The sequence below is a fragment of the Onychomys torridus genome, chromosome 3 (assembly GCF_903995425.1).
Source record: "Onychomys torridus chromosome 3, mOncTor1.1, whole genome shotgun sequence".
Classification (NCBI taxonomy): domain Eukaryota; kingdom Metazoa; phylum Chordata; class Mammalia; order Rodentia; family Cricetidae; genus Onychomys; species Onychomys torridus.
The window spans coordinates 76670463-76694769 of record NC_050445.1 but is presented as its reverse complement, the minus strand read 5'-3'; the positions used below and the strand labels follow the sequence as shown (position 1 = coordinate 76694769).

At 35.5% G+C, this 24307-nt stretch overlaps 1 protein-coding gene across 6 annotated transcripts in view; it reads left to right on the top strand.

Moving 5' to 3' along the window:
- The window catches only part of Cd36 (CD36 molecule), a 51423-nt gene that overhangs the window by 4387 nt on the left and 22729 nt on the right, over positions 1-24307 (top strand). Inside the window, exons 1-3 of one of the 6 annotated variants that reach the window (XM_036181360.1) lie at positions 5124-5199; positions 15928-16016; positions 16500-16702. In XM_036181360.1, coding sequence (XP_036037253.1) covers positions 16583-16702 — 120 coding nt within the window. In that variant the 5' untranslated portion in view covers positions 5124-5199; positions 15928-16016; positions 16500-16582. Of the gene's footprint in view, positions 1-5123; positions 5200-9321; positions 9621-13212; positions 13235-14920; positions 14945-15927; positions 16017-16495; positions 16703-24307 lie in introns of those variants that run through there. The other 5 variants (XM_036181363.1, XM_036181359.1, XM_036181362.1 and 2 more) reach the window with 5 other exon arrangements.

Sequence of the window (24307 nt, the reverse complement as noted above, 5' to 3'; positions counted from 1 at the left end):
AAAACCTTACATCTGGAAAACTACCACTCTTTTAAATTTTGTATAAGAGAGTTGAAAAAGGCCAGCATTTAACAAAATCATGCTTTTCTAAATATATAACTTCATACTGAGGCTATTTAGCATTCATTCAGTACATGACTGGGCAAAAATAGGTTCTGGTTACTGTTTTACACTGGGATATATGGTACAAATTAGAAAAATAATTACCAGCAAATATGTTGAAGAAACTTGTTGTGTGACCTTCTACCTTGATACTCATAAATTGAACTTGGGAATATATAATTTCTGTGGCAGAGACACTAAAGTGTTCTGAAAATACACAAAATTTTACAATATTTTCATATGGTATCTACTGTATATTGAAGCCTATAGATTATGTATATGATAGAATTTATTATGTTTACAAATATTTTTCTCTTTTTATTCTGTTCTTAAAAGAGAGAACCATTATTTCAAAGCTTCTTGACCACACATGGGGAATTAAATGATTGCTTACAAATTACTTGTATTTTGTTTGTTTCTTTATTTTAAGTATATATTATCAGGCTAAGGAAGTTCTTTTGTGCAAGCAGGAGGACCAGGCTTCAGATCCCCAGTGCCCGTGCAAAGCCAGCACAGTGGTCCCCATTTGCAATCTCAATACTAGTGAATAATAAATAGCAGATCCTTGCAGCTTTCTATACAGCCAGACCAGCAGAATCCACGAGCTCTGGCTCAAGGGGAGACCTCCCCCCAAAACTGATGTGGAGAGCATTTGAGAAGGACACACATCAACTTCTGGCTAACTATCACATGAAGGGGCATCTGCATGCACACATGCACTTATACACATGCATATTTTTTAAAGTAATGGTTTTTTGTTTGGTTTGTTTGATTTTGTTTTTTTGTTTTGTTTTGCTTTGTTTTGTTTTGCTTTGTTTGAGACACAGTTTCTCTGTAGCTCTGGCTGTCCTGGAACTTGTAGACCAGGCTGGCTTTGAATTTATAGAGATCTGCCTGCCTCTGCCTCCCAAATGCTGAGATTAAAGGTGTGTGCCACCACTTCCAAAAAAAAGTAAATTTTTGACACTGCTTCTCCACACAGTGTCAAAAGTCATCTCTGCAAGATAACCAGTGGCACATGACTTTTAGAACAGAAAGTTCTCCTTACTTTGTGAAAGATCTGAGGATATTAAGCTGGAAAAATGTTATTACCTTTCTTTTATCTAGAAAAATCTTAAAATATTGAGGTCCTTTTTTTATAGGAATCTAGATTGACTTTATTAAGGATTTCATGGGCAAATTGCTTTTTTTCTCCTTTTTTATATATTATATTTGTGTTTTAATTTTACACATCAGCCGTGGGTTCCCCTGTCCTCCCCCCTCCCGCCCCCACCTCCTCCTTCCAGGGTCTTGGCCCTGGAGGAGATGGGAATGGAGGATAGGGGCTGAGGTCCTTTTTAAAGGTCATGACTTACTGAATTGTGATGGATTAACTTGGGCAAATGTATTGATTAAATTTTATCTTTATATATTAAAGCAAATGTTTGAAACACATTCATGCATTATATTCTTCTAAAGTAGATTATATGCTATTGTTTTATTTTAATTTTATTCACATAGAATTAGATGAAAATTGAATGTGTGATACAGTCATGGACAGTCATTTTATAAACAGAAAGAAAGGTTCTTCATGTCATTAATTTGCCCCAAAATACACCAAAGAAAAAATTACCACAGTGGTTTCCCTTCACCCAAATGACATACCAGATGAGTAAAATAACACAAATTTAATTCCATGTTCAATGTTAAATTTTTGACCATTTAAAGAATTTCATATTCTTTTAGAATACAGTGACATGTATGAGGTCAAGACAGGTAGCAACAAAGCAAGGGGCAATTTTGGCTAAACGTGTTTCACACTATTTAGATGTGGTGAGCTATCACTGGAAGTCAGAGACCAGTAAAAGAAACATCTGTTAAATAGATAAAAGGAGTATGTCTATAAAAGGAGTCAAGGACTACAGGAACTTACAGTTTCCTCTAACTTAAGAACTCGTGCTTGTGTATGTGGAATTGTAATATAATGTTTTGGACACAATTCCAAATTCACATGCTTTAAAGCAGATGTCATTTTTGAAAGAAAATTAAATTCAAAACAAGATATCAAATAGTCAAAATAACACAGTGAACATAGGCAACTAAGGAGAAAAAGGACAAGGAGTAAGACCATTCTGGAAACTATGGATAATGTCTTCTGGGATACTCATCTTCACGGCTTTTAATAGGTTTGCATAAAATGTAAGTATCATGTGTCTACAGACTTATTTTACTTCAAATTTTTACTTATCTCATCCTCTTCTCTTTAACTAGTGTTATTATCAAAATTTCCCCCAAGGAGTTATAGAAAATGAGAGGAAAACAGGCGCTGTAACAATATTGAGTCCCATCCAGAAAGTATGTTTAGTTCTTAGAACACATGGAGGATGGTGCTATCAGCCTTATACATAAAGCTTGGAAAGACATTTGACATCCTTAACATATTCAAAGCATTATGTTGCTAACAAAGACAGTATTGACAGTATTACAGAGCACCACAAGGTATATTCTGAGTCCATGAGCATCTTACTTAATGCTTTCACCTGTGAGCTGCAGGCAATAGAGAACAGAATGGCTACTAGGGTGGTATGCTAACTTGTAGTTAGCTAAAAGACTGCAAGCTTCCAGATGCTAAAAACAGCTACATCCTGAAAGTCTCACATGAACTTTCTTCTCCTCATGTAGTACAAAACTTGTTCACTAGTGGAGTCATTTGAAGGTGACATTCCACAGCTCATAAAGTTCCACAGCCTACAGCTGTTTACTTAAGTTATAGCCAGGAACAAAAGAGAAAAGTTACATGTAGGAGTATGGAAGGAAATAGTCACAATGAGGTTCACAGACACTGGAACACTGGTGTACAAATAAGATTCATGATGACTAAACCTACCCCAAAGAGACAGAAAGGTGATTCTTTCTCTGTGGCCCACAAGGTGAAATGCCCAATTCATTGTCATTGCTCAATAATGTGAAGCAAACATTAATGTTGCTGCTATGGAGTCAGGGCCAAAACAAGGATGAATGAATTAGTTAAACTTCTGTTATCCACTGTTTAATTGTGGAGATTTCAAAATGAACATTGCCTCATATTCACCAAGTTTGAAATTCTTTCATCTAAACTACATCCACTGCAAAGAACACACAGGCAATGGGGGGCTTCTGTATTTTAGGATGGTTCTGAACCATCTGTGTGTCATGTGGATCATATACTGGTAGCCTCCACTTCTTAGTCTTCTGGAGTCTAATGTTTCCCAGGGTATATTTATAAAAATATGAAACAGACATCTAAATAATTCATAGCATTCCAAGAAAAACATTTTGTTCTGAAGGTTTTATGACATACTATTCTATACATTTTATATGTTTGTGCAACATTATCAGTATAACATATATGCCTATATAGTTTGCAAAGTATTTGATTATGCTTTGTTGACACTGAAAAAAAATTCTTAAAGTAGAAGATGTTCCCGATTTTAATGTGATGGATAATTAAAAATCCTAAGCACATTGTTTTTCTAAGATTTATGTATTTTGTGTATATGACTGTTTTGCTTGCATGTATGTATTGCACCATGTGTGCCTGGTGCACATGGAGGTAGAAGAAGGTAACTGATCCCTTGGAACTAGAGTTTCGGATGGCTGGGAACTGCCATTGTAGGTGCTAGTAACCAACCCTGGATCCTCTGCAAGAGAAGCAAGTGCTCTTAACTGCTGAATCAACCCTCTAGTCCCCTAAGCATATTATTTAAACATCTCTGGGGTTTGGTTTAGAAGTAGCAGTTTCTTGAAAGACAAAAGTAATTGGTTTTTCTAAGAACAGATCTTTGAGAGCCAACCTGGAGAAATGAGGCTTTATTTCACTGACAGGTTGCTCTACATATAAAACCACCACCTGAAGCTGCCGCGTCACTCAGGGGCAGCATGCATGCCAAGTGGTTCTGTGAATGGCAGAGCAGGAGGATCACACTTCTTCATTCAACAGCAGCAAAAAGCATCAAAGACATATTATTTTCTATGTGGTGAAATGTGAAATGAGCTATTGTTATGTCAGATGCTTCTTGGAATACATCTCCCTTGGCTTTACAAAGAAATCTAATTAAGTTTCCATCCATGGCCTTGGGAACAGTCAGTGACTCTGCTTGTGTGCCTGTATATGTATTTAACTCCTTCAGGAACTGAATGCTGATCTTGAGTCTTTAAACATAAGACACAAATATCTATGCCATTTATGCATTTTTCTTTTCTTTTCTTTCTTTCTTTCTTTCTTTTTTTTTTCTTTTTTCTTTTTTTTTTTGTAACACAGACTAGTCAGTCTCACTAAGGACACTTAATAAATGGAACCAAGTCACCATCTAATGTTTAATCAAATGTGCAGATCTTTCTGTTTGAATGCATTTATCATGTGCTTCAATTCTATTACTGTTTAAACAACATAAAAATTATGATGTTATTCTAGAATCACAAAGCATATTATTTGTACAGCCCAAGGGCCAGTGCAGAGGAAACCATGAATTTTTTTCAAATGTATGTTTTATTAACTTCCTTTACAACACCCCACTTCAGGAACTCTGCTGTAGCCTAGGTCTGCCACAAAACACCTCAGCATGAACATTTGTTTGTCCACAATCACAATAAACGTTTTGACTTTCTGCCATGTAAATCTTCAAGTTAACTAAGTGAATGAAATGTTCCTTGCTTTCCATTCATTACATACTCAATGCTTTGTTTAACTGTTAACTGGGGCTATGTTCTTCTATTTCAACATATTCTGCTGAGAAATAGTTGTTATACCGGAATTTTTTTATTTTCTCGTGATGGTCTCCCATGTAGCATATGAACAAATATGGCATCCTGACAAATTATGTTGAAATTAATCCTTAGTTGTTTTCTTTTTAAGCCATAGCTTAAACATTGACTTTCCTTTTCTTCTCCTCAGAGAGTTAAGTCATATTAGCAAACTGTTCACGTAAGAGTTGGGTCTGCCAATACTTTTCATTGCTTCATGAGATTTGCATATTGACTTAGCCATGCCCACAAGAGACGTTTCTCCAAATACAGAGGTGATATCTGTTCATTTGTTCTCATTTAGGCACAGGTCCTGCTATGGCTTCTAGTAAGCATGTAAGTAAGGTTATTTTGTGTTTTTAATGTGGGATGCTCTGTCACACTCTCTTTTGATTCATTTGGGTCATGTGATATAAATTTACAGCTTGCCTTTATAGTCTCATTTTATATTTGAGGGGACCCTTGGAATTTTCTTTTGAAAGTAATAGCAATCTCATTTATGTTTTCAACATTTTATTAGAATTGCACCACAACATATTAATGTTCTGTTTATTAATGAAAAGTGTTCAATACCAATGAAATATATGTTCAATATTCCTATTAAGTAAACAAAAAAGTTGAAAAACATAGGTGTATGTTCATATTATACATATGTATGCATATAATACACTTGCACAAAATATGTCTACATGAATGTTCTTCATTATTATTTGAATATTAAGTAATAAATGGTTTCCTTAGTATTACTTTGTTAATCAATATTTTGATATAATTTATAGAACATTAGAATGCAGTTTCATCCTATTTGATTATTAGTTACTACCTGTTCATTGTTTCTAATGTCCATACATAATTTTCCTCCTAATATAATATCAGATCATTTTGATCTTATTCAATTTCTAAACATGTAATTTAGTAGAATATATAAAGCTAGCTATTAAGAACATTTTTATCACTTATTTGATTTAATGTATTATCATTGTGTATGACCAGGGTGGGGCATGTGTGCCATGGCTCATATGTAGAGGTCAGAGGGCAGCGTCTGGCCGTCTGCTTCCAACATCCACCATAGTTTCCAGGGATTAAACTCATACTCTTGGGTTTGCATTGTAAGTGCTTTTGCCCATAAGCCATCTAGCTGGACTATTCACCATTTCTTCCACAGAAAAACAAGGATTTAAGCTTTAACAAACATCACTGTGGAAACCTTAAAGTTTTCTGAAGAGTCTAGTGAGGTGGCTTGGTGGGCACCTGAAGTGATCCAAATGAAGTAGATCAGTGTCTAGCAGGCAATAAATGCCCAATGTGTCAATACTGTCAGTTAATGACTATCTTAATATTAACAGTTTTTATTACCTATGCAATCTAAAATTATAATCCAAGTTACATGAAGATGCTGCTTTTCGTTTGCTGAAGTGTCAGAGAAAACAACTCCAATTCCAAAAACAGTTATCAACGATTCTGACTCACCAAGAACCTGGATTTCATATAACCATACATTATAAGTATTGTATCCAACATATGATCTTCATTCAGCTTGCGAGTGTAGGTGTGTGGGCTTCCTCTTCCATTGAAAAAGGACATCAGCACCACAGTGACTATGTCTTGCTTGGTTTCAGATCCTATTGTGAATAAAGTGGGGCTCAGACACAAGTCATGTGACCACTCTTCTAGAATTATTGTAATTCATCTGTCATCTGCCTCTCAAATGTGGCCCAATATTTGTTTTACTGAACTTGTTGCACTTCCTCTTTTCACAAGAGTCTTCAAGTGCATGAATCAGCTGTCTAAAGTGCTGCATGAAGGATTTTAAAAAGTCATAGGGTGTTGAGTAAAGCATATTATTTCCATAAGCTTAAAGCAAAGAGAAACATTGTAACCATGACATAACCTTTAAAAGCAAATGACAGGAAGTTAATGAATCAAATACTAAATTCTGTAGTTTAAATAAATTTCTTTAAACAGGTAACCTTTTTAGTTAAACATTTTTTAAATCTTAAATGTCAAAAAGTTTTCTGCTTCCCTACTGTATATAGCTTTGGATTTTCACGTACAACTTGACAAAACTGCAGAACAAAACTAACAAAAACAGACCATAGCCATTGTTACTTAGTACTCAATGCACATTCAGGATAATTCTTCTCTATCAGGAACAAGACGCAAACATGTCTGACTAGGTTCTCTTAGCAATAAGACTTAAAGAATTGGACCTGAAATGACTTTCGTCCACTGATGCTTCTGTTCTGCCATTTATATCTGTTTATTGCTATAGTGGATATCTATAAGGCTCAGTGTACTTAATCTAGAGCACATCAGTTACAAATACTATTAAATGATCTTAAAGAATGAAAACCTGGGCCTGGTGAGACAGCTCAGCCAGGAAAGTGTTTGAAGATCTGAGTCCTCTGCTCAGAATCCATGTAAAAAGCCCAGGCCTGATGTTTCTGCTACCAATTCTGGGGAGGTGGCAAAGGGCAGATACCTGAGGCTTTATGGCCAGTCATTCTAGCCTAGACAATGAGTCCCCAATGCAAGTGAAAGATCTTGCTAGTCTCAAGAAACAAACAAAGTAGGAAGCAGACAGCATCTAAAGATGGCTAATACCCAGGGTTGTCCTCTAATCTCCATAGACATTCACATATATGGACACATACACCTGCATGGATATGTTCGTGTCCATACATGAGCACACACACACACACACACACACACACACACACACGTATGCACACATACTCTTTCTCTCCATAAATACACACACACACATAAATAACCCGAGTCTTTACTTTTAAATGGACATACATACTTTTAAATGACTTATTGCTCAGGTTGTATTTTTTGACATTCATATTGTGGATTTGATTCCACTGTGTGATTTTTGATTATTGAATAGCAAGTTCTTTGATCACTGTTGACTGTGGAGCTGAACACTCACCAGATGCCTCTCAGAGTGTAAATTTGACTCTTTAGCTTAGTCAATGGAATATGTAACATTTTGCTCTCCAGAGACAGCCAGAAGAGGACATTGAACTGCTGATTAAAAAACAATCCAAGTGAATGCAGTGTTCACTTAGGCATCTATTGTCAGGAAATATCTTTTCTGTTAGTGTTCATATTCTGCTAGTATTCAATTTTGTCTTTAAGACTGGCCTTATCTGCCTTTGTGTTGAAAAGCTACTTCTAGATAGTCATGTTGGTATTTATATGCATGAGAATTAAATTTGATAAAAAATTATTTATATCAAACAGAATGGAGTCCATAATAGATATTTTAAAAGTATATAATCTCAATCAAAATATTTTTAAGATAGTCTTTGTCCTCCCTTGTCATAGCAAGCAATGGCAATAGAATGGTCACAGTTGTAAGAGGATTGCCTACGGCTTCCTTTCCTGGAATCTCTATGTAACTCTTTTAAAATGAAGAGGATAATTCATTTATATTGAGGTTACGCAAGATGGTTTCAGCTTTCTTCCCAAGTAAGTGGTCTGAAATCAAAGTCCAATACATCGGAATGGCCTCTTGTTAATAGTTAAATGAATGTATCGGTACAGTCTCCCTGGAAAACTTGGCAAAGCTTAATATGAACAAGGAGTTTGAGGGCTTTCTCCAGTGATATTTCACCCCAGTATATGAGACAGGCCCACAGGAGACAGCAGGCACAATATAAGGCCAAGGACTGGCTTACACCCGAGCCTGTCTGCTAAATATATCCCTGCCCGTGCCTCTTAGGTAGCTAATTTCAGGAGAGACTTGCAAATAGTTTTCTAGTGAGCTTGCCAGCTTGCGGCCAGAGTAACGCTCTGGAGGTGTTGCCGGTCTGAGCCTTGGGTCTTGTGAGAGTACTGTTCCTTTTGAGAGTCTTGCTTGTCCCAAGTGCAAGGGCTTCTGTTTGGTTAGGCACACATGATTAGTTCCACTTAGGGTGACTTAGGTGCTTATACTTTTTGCACTGAGATACCATGCTCAGTAGTAATTAGATTTGTGTGGTTTTTGCTAGTTCTATTTTGGATGAAGATCTTTAGGTTTTGTTTTTTTCATTTTTGGTTTTTGAGAATCGTTTTACCATCCTCATGAATGTCAGCAACTTTAACAACAACAACAACGAAAAAATGATAAATAGTTAAGAACTTCCAGGTAGAACAATGGGCCATTTCCTTTCTATAAAGTCTGTTTGTCATCCCTGTTGATTGACAGAGTTTCCAATTGTTTTCCAAATTATCAGTATGACCATACTTTCAGGTTCCTCCTCTGTAGTATAGAAAAGTAATCTTTTTTGTATTTTATGAGCTGAGATTTGCAACTTAGTTGTGACAGACCAGTGAGTTCCCTAATTTAGTTTCTACCCTGTTTCAGTCCAGCATCTGGAAGACCGATTGCATTGGAAAACAAAGTGTAGAAGGGGTGGCGCACTTAATCAGTTCCGTTCACTTGGCTGGCCTCTGACTTACTTGGATGGGAACATGGCCAAGAAAAAAAAAGATGTAGGTGATGGGTCTTCACCAGAAATAGACCCTTGTGAGCTTAACTATCAGTGTAATGCATTGCTTTTTTTTTCTTTTTTTTTTTTCTCAATTCCGCTGGCAATAAACCACAAACTGAGCTCTGACATTGAGTTTTTTTAAGCTTATTTCAACTCTCACACACATAAGTAATGAAGAGTTGAAGCTAGGGGTTTTGTGCTGAGGACTTCTCTTCTTACCAGCTGCTTTCTGAAATGATTGGAGCAATTGGTGGATGGTTCCTTAGCCTTCCAAAGGTAAGTTGGATGTTTTTTTCCTTTAAATTAAAAAAAAAAAAAAAGTTTTTCTATCTTTCAAATGATAGGAGATGGTAGTATTTAAAATCAACTTTTATACCAAAAAAATAAAAATGACTAAGCAAACTCAGTGCTGCCTTAAAGTTCCTAGGCTTTATTTCAAGATGATTATGTGTTGTTTGCCAGTCTTCCTACATTTCTGCTTAATAGTATTAAAATTATTTCCAGTGGCCAATGATATTTTATATATGATTCTTAATATCAAATGTATTTGTCAACATTCATTTCTCAATATTTAAATTTAAAATCAAATTTGAGTTTTATTTAAACTTGTCTATTTAAATATGATATTTAAATTATGATGAGGAACATTTTTAATGAGGATTGATACAGTGAGACTGGTTTTTATAAATGACTTGTAAATCTTATACCAACAGTGTGTCTTGGGTGCAATTTGTTAACTATTTGTTACTTTTCATTGTTATTAGCTTGTTGTTGAATTTTCAGTCTACAATTTTTGATGAACTTGGTTTTACTCTGTATGGTTAGGAGCAATACATTTATTAAATATACATTTACCCAGCACTTTTCTTTAATGAACAAAGATATTGTATTTGCTACAAGAACTGAGTTACTTCAAACAATGACCTAAAATTTAATTAGTGTATATTGGTATACAACTTAGTATTAAATGTAAAAATAAAAAGGAAAATTAATGACTTTGAAAATTCAAAAATTTGTTTCAAATATTAGTAAGTTATTTCCCTAAATTGTAATGCTGAGTTTAAAGAATAGAAAACTCTTCTAGATAAATTAACTATCTAATTAAAGTAACTTTATAAATAACTATTAATGAAATAAATAATTTATAATAAAATTGAATTATTTTTGAAAATGTGAGGATTCGAAGATTTCTCAGTCCTTTCTTAAATGACTTTAAGTTGGTAATGTCTTTTAAAAATGTAAGAAAGCATTTCTATAAATACTGTTTTTTGAATAAGTGAGAATAAAATCTCCAAACAATTTTTACTAGTTGGTTTTCCAGGGGTCATTTAGAGTCTATAAATGAACAATAAAGTAAAAACACTTTCTACCAACATCATTATTAAACCAGAACAATAAACCAAATTCAGATTATCAGATAACAGGGTAGCCTGAGAAAAATATTAAAGTTAACAATGGAATGGGTATTTGTACAGAGTGTACTAAAAACTTTGAAATTTATTTTGAAAGTAATTAGTTGCTGCTCTTACTTTTAATGAAAGTTGTGGTTATTTTTAATCAATTTGAATAAATTTGTATTTTTTTGCCTATTTTGCTCCTGATTTCATAAAGAAACCATGTTACTATTTTGTGATTTGACCCAAGGTGTTATAGTTAACTTATTAAAACTTTCAAGTAGCATGGTCTAAGGGCATGACTAGCCCACACATGCATTTTATTGAAATTTGAAAACATTGATGCCATTTTTATATAATCATATTTAGTGGAATTTCCCAAATCATGTCATTAGGCAACATGAAATAATAGTTATTGCTACATTATAGTTGCTTAAAATAATATTGCATAATAGTCCAAATTCATTAAGTGTAAAACAACTCTTTATAGTGGGATTGTTATTATTAAAATCATGTTTGATTTTACTGAACACTTGCAATCTTGCTTAAATTAATCTTTTACAAACTCAGAGAAAAACAGAACTACAAACTAATTTATGAAAACCTAGAACTAAATACATTTATCCTAATTTCAGATTTTAAAGTCTGAAGATCTTGAAGAAATATTCTAACTAGAGTTGAATTTGGGGTAGAGAAAGAAACACTAATAACATTCCTACCTAGGGTTAAATGATTAAAATATTTTTACCACTAGGTGGTGGTGGCACATGCCTTTAATCCCAGCACTCGGGATGCAGAGGCAGGTGGATCTCTGTGAGTTCGAGGCCAGCCTGGGCTACAGAGTGAGTTCTAGGAAAGGTGCAAAGCTACACAGAGAAACCCTGTCTCGAAAAATAAAAATAAAAAACAAAAAAAAGCACGGACACAGACACATACACACACACACACACACACACACACACACACACATTTTAACAGTAGCTTCTTTCACAGTCTCGCTTCATTTCTTAGGTTAAAGCAGACAGAGTCCAGGTCATTGCTAGGTCTATCCATTGCTAACAATTTAGGGACTCGGTTTACAGAAGTCATAAAAATTGATTCCCAGGCTTAGGAATGCACGAGACGTTCTTAGATTTTATTGCTCATTGAAGAATCTTCCTTTTGTTAAGTTTAAGCCAATAAGTGATTCTAAAGGAATCACTTGAAGCCTGTAGTACTCCCTGGTTATGCCTCTAAAAGACAGACTTACTTTTGCAGGATTTGGGGTATCATGTGTAACACAATCTCTTTATTATTTACTTAAGATTATCACCAAGACTAGTTTTTATTGTGATTTGATAAGTTTAATTAGGTGAAATGATTCATTAACATTACAAATGCTAGTTTGTTTGTTTACATATTTGCTGAAATGTTTGCCTGCATATAATCTATTAGGATGAAAATGGGCATATGAGAAAGACAAAAGATTCTGGCAACTTAAATGGGACAAGATTTTGGAAATCGCCTTATCAAGATAGTCCTAAATTTTCTGCCGAACCCTTGAGTTCTCCAATGGTGGTTTAGAGCCACTGTGAGGCCATAGTTTTTCCTTTCTTCTCCCAGTTAGTTCTTCTCTGAGCTTTTGTTTAACGCCAAAATATATGTGCAGTTTAACCTGAGAGTTAAAGGTTGGCTTTAGGTCTTTTGTTTCAGCATGATCAAGTATTATCAGATAACCGAACTCCTCTGTATTAGTTTGGATTGAATGCATGTGTTGTGTTTATAGAATAATGACTTTGCAAATGCCATTGGACATGGTGGAGGGTAAATGTGTGAAAATGGCAAAAGAAAATTTGAAAAGCACTGTACTCACACTCAACCTGTTATTTCATATCAGGTTATCATGGGTAGGTGCTGCTCTTTTCTTGGGTAGGAAAATTCTCCATGAAAAAATTGACAGTTTTTGCAGTTATGTGGCTTTGTTTCCTACATTAAAAAATGGAAGGAGTTTTACTTGTAGAACAGGAGTTTTTAACTCTCAGTAGATGGTAAAAACAATAAAACTCTGTGTCCCGGTCTCATTTTGAAACATTTTCACGTTCGCTGTTCACATCTGAGGAAGTGTTACCTGTGGGCCATGCCTTTTCTGGGTGGAGTTTCCGAGGGAACACAGCTTGAAGTACATGTGGGAGTAATTAGAGATTCTCAGGAGAATTTGCTGTACTGTTTGGCCTATTTGCCAGGGAAGACACTTATAGTTCATCCTGCCTCAGGCGCTGCCCAGTCTCTGTTTCTACTAACTTCCCAATGTAGTGGAAGGGCCTTGTGTTTCAAAGTCCATGTGAGAAGCACTCTGTCAGTCTGACAACTGGAAGAGAAAAAGAAGACCACTTACCGTGTTTCTTTTAAAAACATTGAAAACTATAGAATCCACTCATATGTCTGGAAAAAGGGATCTGTACATATTTTATTCACCAGATAGGACATAGCAGCTGATCTACCCTGGAATCAAGACAGGTATGTAACTCTTACCATTTTAAAGCCTGCCTGACCTTCCTCTTTTAGATTAGTCCAAGGAGTTCTCTGCTCCTGGTTATTCTTTGACTCCTAAATTTCAGTATTTTAAGCCATAAACAACTTATTGCAAATAATATCTTCACTAAAGAATGAATCTTAGTAAAATTAATCTAAAGATAGAAAATAAAATGACCTATGATAAACTATGAGCAGCTGTGCTATTGAGAAAATGTGATTTCATGAGACCCAACTTTTGTATTCTTTAATAGCTAAATTCACAGAAAGTTGTTTTTAAAAAAAGTCTATGCTTTCCTCTGAAGATAAATATGGATGGCCAAGCTGATGACTAGAATGTGCTAACCTGACCATTTATGTCCTCAGATCAATGAAACAGTTTCTGTTTAATTTCATGTACCATGAGAAAAATATATGATTATACTATGAATTCCTCATTACTCATAATGTCAAGGCACTAACTGATAATTAGTGAACCCAAGGAACATGTATTTTTCCCATTTTTTAGGACAAATTCAGAACCTTTATTATGACACAATGCAATGATAATGAATCAATCACTAAAAATGTGAACCTGTGAACAATCTAACCTCTTCCACTCTTTCAAATATCAGCACATGGTTGAAAGCATGTTAGATAAATAATTACATTAATATTTAACCATGATCCAACAAAATACACTTCTTGATACTTCTGTTTTCTAAGAAATCTGACTCAATGTTGGTGGGTTGTCTGCACTTTCTTACTTCAGTTTGAAGCAGACAGAACTTACACCATACCCACATCTGTCTATTGCTGAACCTCCTGATGCAGAGGCCCTAAGGTTGATTTCTAGGCATTGCAGAGTAGGCTCTGTTTCTTGGATGCTACAATCGATGCTGGAAAGCTTTCTATCTTATATAGAAATGCTTTCCTGTCATGCATTAGGATACTTCAATAAGGAAGAATGATTCTGAAAATGGATATTCACAAGTGCATTTAACATAGAATGGAACAAGAAGTGTACACCAAGTTCAGAAGCAGTAACATCGTAATTTTAAGGTCATTTTATACTCTATTTGTCAGAATTGGAAGTGATTTTACTGAATAATTTCTAGCATTTATTTACTATATAAATGTGTGTGTGTGTGTGTGTGTGTGTGTGTGTGTAAAACTTGCAGGGTTCAGTTCTCTGTTTCTGCCTTGTAGGTACCAAGGATTAGCTTGTAAGATGTGGCAGCTAGTGCACTTACACACTGAGCCTTTTCACTGCCCCTAATGAATAATTAAATGACGTTCATATGAGGCATTAAATAACTTTCCAAAGGCAGTAACTCACTATGTGTTTTTACTTAGATTTAATTTATACTTGCCAAACTTCTATAGCACACAGGATTTCCTGTCCCAGAGTTATGAACATGGGTCACACTGTTAGAGGCACACTTTCTTAAAGAATTAAACATTTCTAAGAAGTGTTAGACAGATGAGAGTCTGTCTGGAGCCAAGGTCTCTGGATTATCACACTGCCACGTAATCGGAGTCACTGTACTTTTCAGTCTCCCAGGCAACAGCTGGAGAAGAACCAGCAGAGGCTGAAGGAACACTCCTGCTGCTCACACAGGAAACGCTGCTTTCACTTCATATCTTATTTGGAGTAGTAGAGAAGTCAAGATACAGAGAAAATGAAACTTTTCTTCGTTGTTACCTGGAAGGAGGGTAAAAAGTCGGGTTTTATTTCATCTGCGGTCTTATCTTGGCTGTGCCAGCTGGGTCCCTCTCTGCAGTGATTGCTGCTCCTTCGATAGTATTCTTGGTTTACAGCAGGGACTCCAGCATGGTGTAGTCTCCTTACAAGATTCTTCGGAGCCTTGAAGGAAGATTGTGTGTCAAGAAAAGACTCAGACTTTACAGTTTCCTGAAGTAGGGAGCGTAAACGTCAAGGGAAGCACAGGGTCACAGAAGAGTGAAGCAGTGTGGGGGAATCTGTACCATTCCTGCTCCTTCATCTTTCTGAAATATGTCAGTATACCGAGTGCTGTCAGAATGTGCTCTGTGTGCCTCAACTTTCCTGCTTCTGCTGATGTCTGTGGTCCTCTTGGCCATGGACATTTTAGTGTGAACAAAACTGTTATAAGGTACAAACCACGGGAGACAGCCTGCTAAGGAAGGTGAAAAATCAGCATCACATTCTCCTTGAATCCCAGCCTACTCTTCAAATACTGATAAGAAGTGACATGACTGAATTAATTTTATTGCAGGAGGATCCAGTGGTTCTATTTATTATTTTCTTCTAATGTTACATAATAACAACATAAAATACAGTATTGCAAATTAAGCTGACTACATGATGTACATATTAGCAATACTTAAAATAATTGACAAGAATCCCTAATAGGAAAGAAATGAATGGTACTATAGTAGGTTATAAAAGAATCTTTTAAGAATAACAAAACAAAAGTCAAATCTATACACTTACAAAATATGTGTATTCATCAAATTCCTTAAGCTACATTCTATCAAAAACCATTAGTGATTAAAATTATAAACTATACACACTTTTACAAGTCTATTGAATGTTTTCATAAACTGAAACACCAGAAAAGAAATAAAATTTTCTAACATTTACAAATACATTAACAAAATATACTAGTATTAATTTTTTGATAAAGGCTTGTTCCTCTGCTTTCTTGTATTGACAGGTAGCTTACAAATGATTTGAAGTATTGATTCTTTCTGAGCCTCACCAGACTATTCTTGCAAAATTCATTGCTGTTGGTTCGTGAATAAGGTATGTTACCATTGCCATGATGGCTTAGTAGACAGGGCATGCCAGCCCAGCCAGATGTGGTTTGCAGGATAATTCCTGACAGAGTGCTTATGGTTCTGAATGGGTGGAGAAGATAGGTAGGGAGCGAGAGTATAAAGGAGTATCCCATGCTAGGGTAGGGAGGATGAGAATGAATATGTGTATATATGGTTCTGCTTAGATAAGATTACAGCATGTTAATCACCCAAGGAGGAAAATTCAAAACAGAAGAATTTAAAGGGGGTAGAGCGGTCTCTTGGATATCTTCTGCTTCTGGTAGGTTTTTAGGAGCAAGAGGAGGGAGAAGCATATAGAAAACCAGCTTGGTGAGCCAAACAAAAAATAGTTGTTTATTGTTAGCTGGCAAAATCATCTGATTCAGGGACATGTTCTCTTTGTACTTTGATCTTTTTGTACTGATATTTAAGCTTCTGGTTTATGACCTCTTTCTCATGGTGGAGTCAGGTCACATAAGAAACACTGTAAGAACACTGCGGAGTTGGTGAGAAGCAAGTGCTCCACTGTGATTCTTGTCCTGCACGAGGAAAATGGGCTGTGATCGGAACTGTGGGCTCATTGCTGGAGCTGTCATTGGTGCAGTCTTGGCTGTGTTTGGGGGCATTCTCATGCCAGTTGGAGACATGCTCATTGAGAAGACAATCAAAAAGGTACTAGCAACCAAGAAAACCTGTTGTTCATTTACTGATTCTATCATGCCTCTTGTCATTGTTGTTCTGGATGCTTGTTTTATGCTACCTGGTAATTTTGTGCTTTGAATAGGAAGGTGATTGTGAATCACTGCAACCCTACACAATGAAGTAAGCCTGTGTGAAACATCACAGTGTAATGCAGAAGAAACCCACAAATACTCTTATGAGTATGATGTAAATTGGACATGAATATGTTACTATTTTTAAATACATCAAATTTTGATAAAACTTTAGGTTATAGTCATGCAGTTTAGCAGAAATAATTGTCTTAATGTTTGGAGAGTACACTGGCATGCTTTTGAATAGAAATGGTATATTTTGTAAGGATATGTTTATAAAAACAAGTTGTATTTTCATTAACAATGAAAAATGCATGTATCTATGTGGGTGTACATGTTAAAAAGTATTTATTATTGAGTGAAGACCCCTGGAGAACCCCTGTTCTAAGTAGGTGTAATAGTTATTACTATTATGTATTCAGTTTTTACTTACCTTGGGATTTGGTTTTGTCTAAATTTCAGGGAAAAGGTTATATAGGACATATCTTGGCATACTTTAATAAATTGGAACTTTAAATCAAATTGAAATGATTTAAGAAGATGGAGATGCTCATAATCATGTCTCACCCTATTTTAATCCTTCACATTCAAAGAAATTTTAATGAAGTGATAGATACATTGTGGGAAGCTTATCTACTGTCCTCCTAAAGGATAATTAAAATGGTGTCAGCAGTTTGGAAAAAGAGGTCACAAATGAAATAAAGCTGTCCAGAACAACATGAAGGGTGAGGAATGAACTGTTGTAAACTTGAGGGTTTCAGCCCTGCCCAGAGGCACACATGTTCAGTTGAGAAGTTATCAATTGTAGACAAGTGCCATAGTCAGGAGCACTGGTCTCAGCTCCCAGATTGGCTTTGATTCTAGCAACCTAGACAGATAGTAACTGTACTGCAGCAAAGAGATATGAACAAATGTTATTCACATTCACAGGAACATTGGCTTAAAGGAATTAACATAAAAAATTAACTTCAAATACAGTTTTTCACAAATAGAAGTTACTACTTTGTGGTTTTATTTTCTTTTGTTACAAATGCTAAGTCTTTAAGTTGAAATACACTCTCACTGAGCTATGTTACTGCCATCTCACTATGTAGAGTATTGAAGGCGAGAATTCCTATACACACGTGCACACAATGTTGCTCGGCAATTATATAATCATCTCTTGCATTACATTTCTCCAATTGTTTGCATTTAATGAAAATATATGTTACATTGTGCAATACAAGCATGAAAATATACATACTATTTACATATTATGTGTACTTTTCAAAAATTGAAACATAGCCCCTTCAATGGACTGGCCGATTTTCCTCGAGAGTATTATTGATGAAGGATGAGAGAAGGGTGTGGGCGGGGAGGAGAAGACTTGCTTCACTGTGGAAGATGGAGCTGCCACCGCTCCAGCCCTTCCTGTGTTGTCACTTGAAATTTCCACCTGGATCATTGCAGAGCACTGTCTGTGTTAATGCATGAACTGGAACTGTCTTTTGAACAAAACAAAGTCACAATCTTCCAGGACATGGCATTATAGAATAGCATGAGCAATGGCTGCATACTGATTAGTTAATCTTTTCTTTATGTAACCAAATTTGTTCACATAAACGTTCTTGAGTGGTGTGTGAGTGCTAACACCATTTTGTATAAAATCTTTAATAATTTGAGATCATAATGAGAACTCATAAAAAGAGAATTTTATATAATCTGTAGAATGAATAATTGGGAGCAAAATAAAATTTTTCTCAGTATGTGTAAGAAATATCTAAGAAAGTGTGTATCATGTAGAAAAAAATAGAGAGACCTGTGAGAAAATAGGATAAAATTTTGTATACTATGAAAAATAAATGTTGTATAGGAAGAAAATATAGATTACTCATGGAAACTCAGGAAAACACGGTAAAATTTTGTTTTATTTTGAAGAACTGTATAATTTGTAAGGCCTATAAAGGATTGTATTGAAAATTTCAAAGGGACTAGTTAACAATAAGGGCAAAGCTGTGGGATGCAGCTAAATGCAATAAAGAGGGAAAGGCTGGAGATCTATGTGGAAGACAAGGTAGAAAGTTTGTAAAATCAAGTTGTAGATGACTCCAAGGAAACAGTGTCTTCAGACGCAACAGGGCACATGTGCATAGAAACTCACAGAGACTGGGGGATTATGAGGAAGACTTACAAAAGTTGAAACTAAACACAAACTACAGCCCAGAGAAGAGGGAGTGGACAAAGTCCCACTTCTAACCAAAAAGCTACTTACAATTGATATCTGCTGGGGAAGAAAATAAAAATCAATTTTCTCCAATGGAGTTTACTGAGCATTTAAACTACACACCAGGACGGGTCCTATGCCAAGAAGGCATTGCCCAACAAAAAATGGGCTCCATGTTTCATTGTGCACTTTTTATTTGGCTTGATTTGATTTAGGTTTTTTCTTTTGTTTGCCTTATAGATTTTAGTTTGTTTCTTTGTTTTAATTTTCACTTTTGAGAGAGAGAGAGAGAGGGAGAGAAGGAACTTGGGTGGACAGGGTGGTGGATAGGAGGGTAGGATCTGGGAGGAGCTGGAATTGGGAGAGATGAAAACAATTAAAATTTATTATAGAATATTAAAAGATAAAGAACAGCAGGATTATGAGAATAATAAGAGAGATAGGTATGAAGCAATGTGTGCTTAGATTTGAGAAGTTTTAAACACTATGAAGGAGAATAACTAATTGGTGATGTAAAAATTCCAGTTTGTATATTGTCTTCACTAAGATATAAAGAACACACATTTCAAGATCAATGCCATCAAATAACTAATGGTATTATTAAGATCTTCCTATATAAAATTAATTTAATTTTCATAAACAAACATGATATTATTTGATCCATTTTATAATGTCAAGACATTGAATCAGCATTCCATCTTAAGTAGCCAATAGGAAAAATTGGAGACTAATTGATGTAAACTTGAATACTATGATCCTAAAATGGATGTGGTTAGGCAGCGAAGACATGAAATCTGCAAAAGAATAAGCATTGTGGGAGAGAACCTTTACAGAAAAGAGCTTAAAATTATGCTTATAGAAATACCTTTGTTTACAGGCCCATTATATATCAAAAGGACAAAAATGGTGAAGCTTTAGAAAAACTGATGGATTTCCAGATACATTAGTGTTTTAGATAGAAGGATGAAATTGGGGGGGGGGGGATAAATGTGACATACCATAAGATGTCCAACTGGCTTGTTGATGTAAATACATACCCAAAGAAGTGAAAGACAGACACAGAAGTTTTGTAACTGGCTTGATGTGAATGTCAGTCTATATTCAAAGGTCAGAGTTCAGATACATTTAGTGATTGCTGGGAAGTTACAGATAAAACTAAACAAACATGCTGCCTTCTAGGGGTTGAGTATCCAGAGGAGCAGGATTGCATACTACAGAATTGTGCATAGTCAGAGGCGGGGAGAAACAGAAAGGAAAAGAAGCAGGTTTTTATGAAGAAACAGGAAGAAAGAGTATAATTCCTTAGAGGTCAGACAGAAAACAGATATAAAGAAAAATGAAATGAAATGCTCCCTGGCTGATTAACATTAAATTAGTAGTGGTTAGGGATTATTCAAAGAGCTCAGTTAGTGATCTGTTGGCCAGCAGACATGAGGATCTAAGCTCAATGCCCAGTACCCATGTGATGCCTGCCATGGTACTTTATACTTGTAATCTCAGCCATGGAGAGACAGACAGATGTTTAGGGAGTTCTGGCCAGCCAGCCTAACCTGAAGTCCAGGTCAATGCCTCAAAAAGGACTGTGGAATGAAGGGCTCCTGAAAAATGATAGTTGAGATTGATGTCAGGATATCGCATGAACACTGTTCTAAAATGAGAGTTATGTGTGTAACCTTTTACAAAATGAAATGGAGCAATATGGAACCAGAGTCAAGACAGAGGAAGCATAAAAGCGAAGATGGAGGGGAAAATGGATTCTACCTGGGGGCGAATCAATAGTTGATGCTGCACACCACATGTGTCCGCATCTGGAGACAAAACACCCAACCCCAGAACCTGTGTGGTATATTTAAGGCAAAATGATGTGGGATTTTTTTTTCATACAAACACTCTACCCATCTCAATTTTAGTTATTTAAAGAAGATGTTGAGCTGGGATTCATCAGAGTAGGACAAATGGTTAGCATGAATGATGCCTGAGCTCAATCCTGATCACCAAAGAACAAAATGAAACTATGACTTTCACTTTATTTATAAAAGATTCTTTCTTTTAGTTTATAAAGCTGTTTGTGAAATGATACTGATGATGCTGTGAAGTGTCTCAGTGGGTAAATGCAACTGTCAGCAAGCTTGAAGTCCTGCATTCAATCCCCAAGACCCTGTGGTGGAAGGAGAGTACTGGCATTTTCAAGTTATCTGCTGACCTCCACAAGCACACCAAAGTATGCATACACACATGCACACATGCGTGCATGCGCGCGCACGCGCGCACACACACACACACACACACACACACACACACACACACACATACACACACACACACACACGCACGCATGAATGTAAGCCATGTAATAATTTTAAAATGATGCAGGATGTACTTTTTTTTGGTATACCACAAGATTAAAGTCTCTGTTATGTCTCTTGCCTTTCACCCAGGAACATTCCAAGTGCTTTTACTTCCCAAACACAAGGGTTTGCATACTGACATTGAAATTGTTGAAATTTATTAGCTTTCATTTCATTTAATTTAATAATAGAAAATTTGGAAATCTATTGCTTATTTATAGATGTATCACTTTGAAGATTCAAAATACTTTCTCATTTATAAAGCATAGAGTTATGTGTTATGACACTCTCTCATTCCAAAAGATGGTGCCAAGCCACTCCTATTTGCAATGATCTAAAGCGGTCCAGAAATTTTTATTTAAAATTCAGCTTATTCTTTATGCTTATTTCCAAGATATATTTTGTAGAGACTTCAATTTTTTGTAGATTAAAACTATAGTCTCTGGCTGATTTTTAGAATCTTTTTCAGTCTGTGTGAGACTGACATGTTTATACTCTCTTGTTAAATAGCATAGATACAATATCATGAGCTGCCAGAAATGTACTGCTGGCCAAATTACTGTACAGAGTCAAAGTTCTATTCAACTTGCAAGTGATGCTTTGATATTTGGTACTGTTGGTGTCCCCCAGCAAAATGTTTGGTAGCTTTTATAGTATAGGTTACTTTAAATAAATGACACTTTCTCTGTGATATACAAAAATAGAATTAAAGTTCATTTTGTCCTATTAAAAGATTAATGTCTGGTAATTACACAGTTCAGCCATGGTACCTTTTCTTTTAATCATTCTTGGAGAGAATTTTCCTTGGGTACCTTTGAAAATGATGTCATATTTAACAGGATTTATAATTATTTTTTAAATTGATAAATTTTGAACAATAGTCTACATTTGGATAATATATGGTTGTAGTATTCTTATAAAATATGAAATAATTCACACTTTCTCATAGTACTTAAAGCCTAATAAAAGTACCTTTAGCCACTAAATATGTAAGAATTATTTTTCTATATAATGGCATGAGATTAAGGAATAAGCAAATAACTAAGTTAAAATAACAACATGCATACCACATATAGTTCCATCTGGCTATAAAATAAATGGCTCACAATCAATGATATAGAAACAGAATTTAACACATGTGGGGTTCTCTTTCTTTCCAAGGTTAATATCATGTAGTTGACTCCTCAACTAGGATGAAAATCTCCCATTTTAGGTTCTTATATAAATACTGAAAGGCTAATTTTTGAACCTCTAAAATATTAAGTCTTAATGCTCCAATATGCATCTATACATTTTTCTCCATATTTTAATTGTTTATAACCTAATACTAAAGCCATTTATTCTTAATATAACTGTCACCAATAATCTATTGAATTCTCTTTATCTCTACAGACATAATGCATAAATATGAGAAATTTTATTGGCTTATATTAGTTGTACATGCTAATGAATTTCTTTATGGTATTTTCCTACATGCATAGAATATATTTTGATCATGGTCTTCTTTGTTTCTCTCAGTGATATCTTTTCTCAAGCACTTCTACCTGGTTTTCTTTTTTGGTGGCAAGATGAGCTCAAATGGTGTTGTTTACACGAGGAGAGGTGGGATTCAATCACCATCCCCAAATCCCTAGTAAAATGCTGCTGGACCCAACCTTGTGTGCATCAGCTACTAAAATCTCTGATGAGTTCATGAGCAAAACAGCCATGCCATGTCTGGGAGACAGCATAGTATACCATATTCCTTCCTTTCCTCCAGCTCCTACATTTTTTCTACCCCTTCTTCTGTTCATGATGTTCCCTGAGATTTAAAGGGAGTGATAGAGATGCCTCTTTCAAGGCTGAGCCAGCACTGAGCATTCACTCATTCTCAGCACTCTCGCCAGCCATGAGTCTCTGCAGAAGCAAGCTTCTATGACCACAGTGCAGCACAATGCTTGCCTATGAGGATGGAGGTCAATATTAAGAAGGCAGTTGGAAGGGCACAAGTCCATTCAGCAAAAGGAAAACAGTTGTTAGTACCTATGACCTCCACAGCCATGAACATTTGGCCAGATATACTGTACCAAAAAAGAATTCCCTCCTGTAGAGTGGAGTCTCAGATGTAGGCAGAATGAGGCTGGCCACCCCCACCACAGTCATCATACTTCTGAGCATACCGTCTCACTTAGAACCAGTACAGTTTCAATTGGAAGTGTGGCGAGGAAGACAAAAGTCTACCTTTGAAGGAAGGGTTTTAATGCAGAAGAAATAAAAACAACTGATTATGTAACAGGAAAAGAAGTACCATGTAATATTGTGATTTACTCTTATCTGACTGTATTAGATAGCTAAGACCTGAAGGAACACTGGGAGCAGTGGGGGAAGGAAATGATATCACAGTTTTCACTCTGACATGGGGAGTCTATTTCTAAAATACTAACAGTGAGCACTTGCTGAATGGTTTCTGTGTGTCCACACCATTCAAACTCACATTTCTTAGTTGTTATAATTCACGAGGTAAAGACAAACCATATTAAAATGTCATTGATATGTTTTTACCTATGAATGAGCTAAATTCATATGGCTCAAAATATCTAATCTTTACATTATGAGGAAACTAAGGAATAAATAAATTAAATAACCTGTCCAAATCACACAAATTTATAGTATCTAGTTTCTAGCATAGTATCTAGTTTCTCTGTATACTGAATGTTCTATATGTAATACTCAGTTTTCATGTGGTCTATGGTGGATGAAGCAATTCTTTTAAAATTTTTGTGCTCCCCCTACTCCAATACAAAAAAATATATAAGGGTGTCTTAATTATTACTAACTTACTAACTTTGACAGTTATGTGACTGAGACACAAGCACACTTGGTTTTGCTATTACATTAAAAGAGAGCTCACCCACATAGCTGTCAAAGTCAGTGTGCACATCTCAGTCATTGAGTGATGGTGCTCTTTCTACCA